The 4,581-nt window shown below is 37.6% G+C and overlaps 1 protein-coding gene and 1 pseudogene across 1 annotated transcript; one reads left to right on the top strand and one right to left on the bottom strand.

The window, feature by feature from the left end:
• Nucleotides 1,998-3,623, top strand: LOC104702438 (12-oxophytodienoate reductase 1-like). The gene is made up of 4 exons (XM_010418290.2): nucleotides 1,998-2,159; nucleotides 2,269-2,409; nucleotides 2,516-2,823; nucleotides 2,909-3,623. Exons 1-4 carry the CDS (start codon nucleotides 2,077-2,079, stop codon nucleotides 3,502-3,504), a joined length of 1,128 nt encoding a protein of 375 aa, XP_010416592.1. The 5' UTR covers nucleotides 1,998-2,076; the 3' UTR covers nucleotides 3,505-3,623.
• Nucleotides 3,804-4,581, bottom strand: part of LOC104704916 — a 5,256-nt pseudogene continuing 4,478 nt past the window's right edge.

Consider the following 4,581-nt stretch of genomic DNA (forward strand, 5'->3'; position numbering starts at 1 on the left):
TTTTTTTTTTTTTTTTTTTTTTTTTTTAGGTATTAAATTTATGATTATTATTCCATTGACGCGTGTCGTTTACCATATTTGACCTTCTTTATTTCTCTTTCGGTCCACTTGTTATTAGTTTTCAGGATGAGTTCTGTACTAAGGATTATTTTGTGCGTTTAAATCTATATCAACGACGTCTCTAATAACAGTACTTACGTCTTATATTAAGCCACACGGAACTGATAACAGCGAAATTTTAACGGTAATTAAGACGTACTTTGGATTATTATCTATTTATTTCAAACCACATAGTAATATTAAATTTAATGTACATTTGGGACATATCGATTAACATTTTCTAACATTGTTTGAAGATCTATACTGAAAAAAATATATAGCATCAAGCCATCAACGGCTAGGAGTTAAGCTTTCACACATTTTATAATAACCATAATTTTCGAAAATAATAGAAAGAATCACAATTTCCCATTGGTCACAGACTCACAGTCACACCGTCACACTCAAGCCAAGCATTTTCGAAACTAAATTATTGAGTTTGTCCTTTGTTCCAGCTAATGCCATTTGATTCATTACCGTATCATTTAAGTTCCAATAAGGGAAAAAAAAAAATCATTACCACAACAAAATATACTATAGCTTTTGTATTTGTGTGTTTAATAAATAGTCTTAAGAAATAATGATGGGTCCTTTGTAAATTTCTCCCGTATGCAAATAAAAAGGGACAGCTAATAATGCATTATAAGTCTTCTAAGAGGACAAAATCTGCACAACTTAGCCTGTGCCTCAACACATATAGTAATGAGAACACATGATCTCCAACACATTTGTCACAAAAGAGCTTTTTCATGTGAGATTCCAACATCAATCATTGTCTTATAACAAGCCCAAATTCACATTAATTTCCCCCAAACCACAAGATAAAGGAATAATACACAACACACACTTTAAGGGTATAGCATCAACTAGGAACACTTGGCTTTGAGTTATTAATAAATCCAAAACTTACCCTCACTCTTTCTTGTAGTTTTTTTTGGCAATATCAAGTAATGCTGTCCTATGCACCCTTCAATTTGGCTACCAAAAAATGTTGCGATGATTATTACATTATTGAAAGGATAAACAAAAACAAGGAGTAAGGACCGACACTTTTGCACCGAGAAGATCCCATGTCACACACAAGACAAAGACTAACACTGAGATCCCTGACGTGCATCATAGGCTTGGCGGCGTTGTGTTAAATCACTTAGCAGCAACTTAATAGGCCTCTCTCCCAACACCTGAATAAGAACCCAAAACAAAACGGTTTAGGCCAACAAGTGTTAGGAGTTTTTTTAATACTGGGCTGATAACATAAACTTAAGGCCCAAATCTGATTTCAATGATAAAGAGCTCTGTCACTTTCAAACTGTTGTTGCAGCTGTTATTTGGGATTGATCACCTTTGTTTTCCTAAACTAGTCAAGCAAGGTGGGCGGGACGCATATACACCCAAAAATGGTTGGTTTCTTAATTATGCTTGATGTGATAATGCCGCAATTTAGTGTGTCTTATGTCTCTTTTAATCTTCCATTTGAGTCTCAATTCACATTCTTCCGACTCTTTTACTATGTTGCGCAGAAAACAAAAAGCAGAGCATATTATTGTCGGTGGTCAAAGTTTGCGTAAAGTCAGCAAACCAAAACAAAAGAAATGATTGAAACCATACGAGGCCACATTGTTATGTTCCGTATAAAGCTCCAACGGATCAAAAAAGTCGAATCCGAACTGTATGTAGATGATAGGGAGGAACAAAGGAAAGAATAATATAGGTTAAGTTCAAAGTGCTCTCATGTCGTCAATGCATTCGTCATCATGAAGAAGTAAATATATTCCAAGTGGATGGGTTTTGGAGGTCCACACATGCGTCCTCAATGACGTCCACGTTCCTTAAGACGAAATAAACATTCACGTTCCTACTTTGATCAATCAATGTGTATAAATATGTGCCTAGGTATATCCATTATCCTCCACAATCCAAGGAAAAAACAAAACTTGAAAGTGGTTTCGAAAGAAAAATCAAACAAAATCCGAATTCATGGAAATGGAAAACGCAGTAGCAAAACAGAGTATACCTCTTCTCACTCCCTATAAGATGGGAAGATTCAATCTTTCTCATAGGTAATATTTTATAAGTTGTATATATCCCTAACTTTGTCGTTTTGATGACTTCTGAGTCCTTCAAAATAACAAAAGCTTGATTCGTTTTGTTTCTATATATATAATATAGGGTTGTTCTGGCGCCACTGACGAGACAGAGATCGTACGGAAACGTTCCTCAGCCTCACGCTGCGATTTATTACTCTCAGAGAACGACTCCTGGAGGTTTTCTCATCACTGAAGCCACCGGTGTTTCAGATACAGCTCAAGGGTAACTTAAATTCTTCCTTTTTTGATTAAAGTTTACGTTTTTATTTATTTCTGTGGGTTTTTGATTCTGATCCTATCACATTTGTGTGATCTGTTGATCTTCAAAGGTATCAAGATACCCCTGGGATATGGACTAAAGAGCATGTGGAGGCATGGAAGCCAATCGTTGATGCTGTTCATGCCAAAGGTGGTGTCTTCTTCTGTCAGATCTGGCATGTTGGCCGTGTTTCTAACCGAGGGTTCCAGCCAAATGGACAAGCTCCTATCTCTTGTTCGGCTAAGCCATTGATGCCTCAAATCCGCTCTAATGGTATTGACGAAGCCATGTTTACTCCTCCAAGACGCCTAGACATCGAAGAAATCCCCGGCATTGTCAACGATTTTAGGCTTGCAGCAAGAAATGCTATGGAAGCTGGTAAGTGAATCTGGCTTGGGAATTAATTCAAGAATCTGAATAATCATTTCAAGATTCTTATCTTTTGAATGTTTGTTTGTTGCAGGCTTTGATGGAGTTGAGATTCATGGAGCTAATGGCTATCTGATCGACCAGTTCATGAAGGATACGGTGAATGATAGAACTGATGAGTACGGTGGATCATTGGAAAAACGTTGCAGATTTGCTTTGGAAATAGTTGATGCAGTGGCTAAGGAGATCGGACCAGACCGTGTTGGTATCAGGCTTTCTCCGTTTGCTGACTACATGGAATCCGGAGACACTAATCCAGGAGCATTGGGGCTTTACATGGCGGAATCTCTGAACAAATACGGAATCCTCTACTGTCATGTGATTGAAGCCAGAATGAAAACAATGGGAGAAGTACATGCATGTCCTCACACGTTAATGCCTATGAGGAAAGCCTTTAAGGGGACTTTCATCTCTGCTGGAGGTTTCGCGAGGGAAGATGGGAATGAGGCCGTGTCAAAGGGAAGAACCGATCTCGTGGCTTATGGTAGATGGTTTCTGGCCAACCCTGATCTGCCAAAGAGGTTCCAAGTTGATGCACCGCTCAATAAATATGATAGACCAACGTTTTACACTTCTGATCCTGTCGTGGGTTATACCGATTACCCTTTTCTTGAATCAACAGTAGCTTAAAATTGTTATCAACAATCTTGTGTGTTTCCCTTTTTCTTGTAATAAGTTTCTGGCATTTCTTCTTTATGCTTGAGGTCATTATAGTTTTACAATAATAGTTTTCTTGAATTTCTAAATTAGGAACTTATCCCGCAGTGGGGAAACTGTTATCTACCTCATACAATAACCAGAAAATAAGATTTAAAAAAACTTAAAGTCCAAAGCAAACTAGGAAGCATCCTCTATGTATAATTTAGACAACAACATTATTTTGTCTCTCTCCTTAACCTCTCTCACTTCTTTTGTAAATATTTCGACTATAAGCAGGAAGATAAGTCGGTTTTTTCTGCAGCAGACAATACATAACAAGCCTGCGAGTGTTTTAAGCTCCAGAGTAGACATGTGAATGTTCAGAGAATCTTGAAGAGTCTCTTCAGTTTCAAAATGAGCTCCCATTTCTCTGGAGACATTTCTTTCTGCAATTGTTATGTTTTTTTTTTGTTTTTGGTCAGAACGATGATGATGATGATTTATAGAAAACGCAGAATGGGAAATAACTTATCTTATCCTCCGCTTACCTTGTAGCTTTTTTTTGAGAATGTCGATAGATCTCCTCGAAATGTGACTCACAAGCTCATCTTTCTTGTCAAAGTGCCTTCCAAACGTCTTCTGTTCTTCACGATTTGAAGCAACAATCTGTGTTATACCACCAGAGAAAAGCATCTTGATTACAAGGTGAATGCATCAAATTGAAACTTCAGCAACCATAAGTACTCTTTTGTCTCTCTCTGTAAACAAAAGTTGTTATTACCTTAATCGCCACCTCGTCGCCTTTCTCTGCATAGCCTACAGGCTTGTGGTTCTTCTCAATAGAGGCAATGCGGCCAATATCTATAAACTCTCTGATGGGGACACAAATGGGGGTTACGATCTAAAAACCAAGACGAATGTTAAAAAGAATGAGAATCCTTCAATGAATCGTATTGTGCAAGTTACCGAGAGAATATAGAAGAGTACGAATAGGATACCTTAAGTATACCGTCGACGACCTTAACTCCAAGGATTATTGGGTCTTTCTTATTGAACTCACGTAGAATG

Source organism: Camelina sativa, chromosome 7, assembly GCF_000633955.1.
Source record: "Camelina sativa cultivar DH55 chromosome 7, Cs, whole genome shotgun sequence".
Lineage (NCBI taxonomy): Eukaryota > Viridiplantae > Streptophyta > Magnoliopsida > Brassicales > Brassicaceae > Camelina > Camelina sativa.

Coding starts and splice junctions, on each gene's coding strand:
- LOC104702438 (XM_010418290.2), top strand. CDS start 2,077: ATGGAAATGGAAAACGCAGTAGCAAAACAGAGTATACCTCTTCTCACT. Junction 2,410..2,515: donor GTTTCAGATACAGCTCAAGG/GTAACTTAAATT, acceptor TGATCTTCAAAG/GTATCAAGATACCCCTGGGA. Junction 2,824..2,908: donor AAGAAATGCTATGGAAGCTG/GTAAGTGAATCT, acceptor TGTTTGTTGCAG/GCTTTGATGGAGTTGAGATT.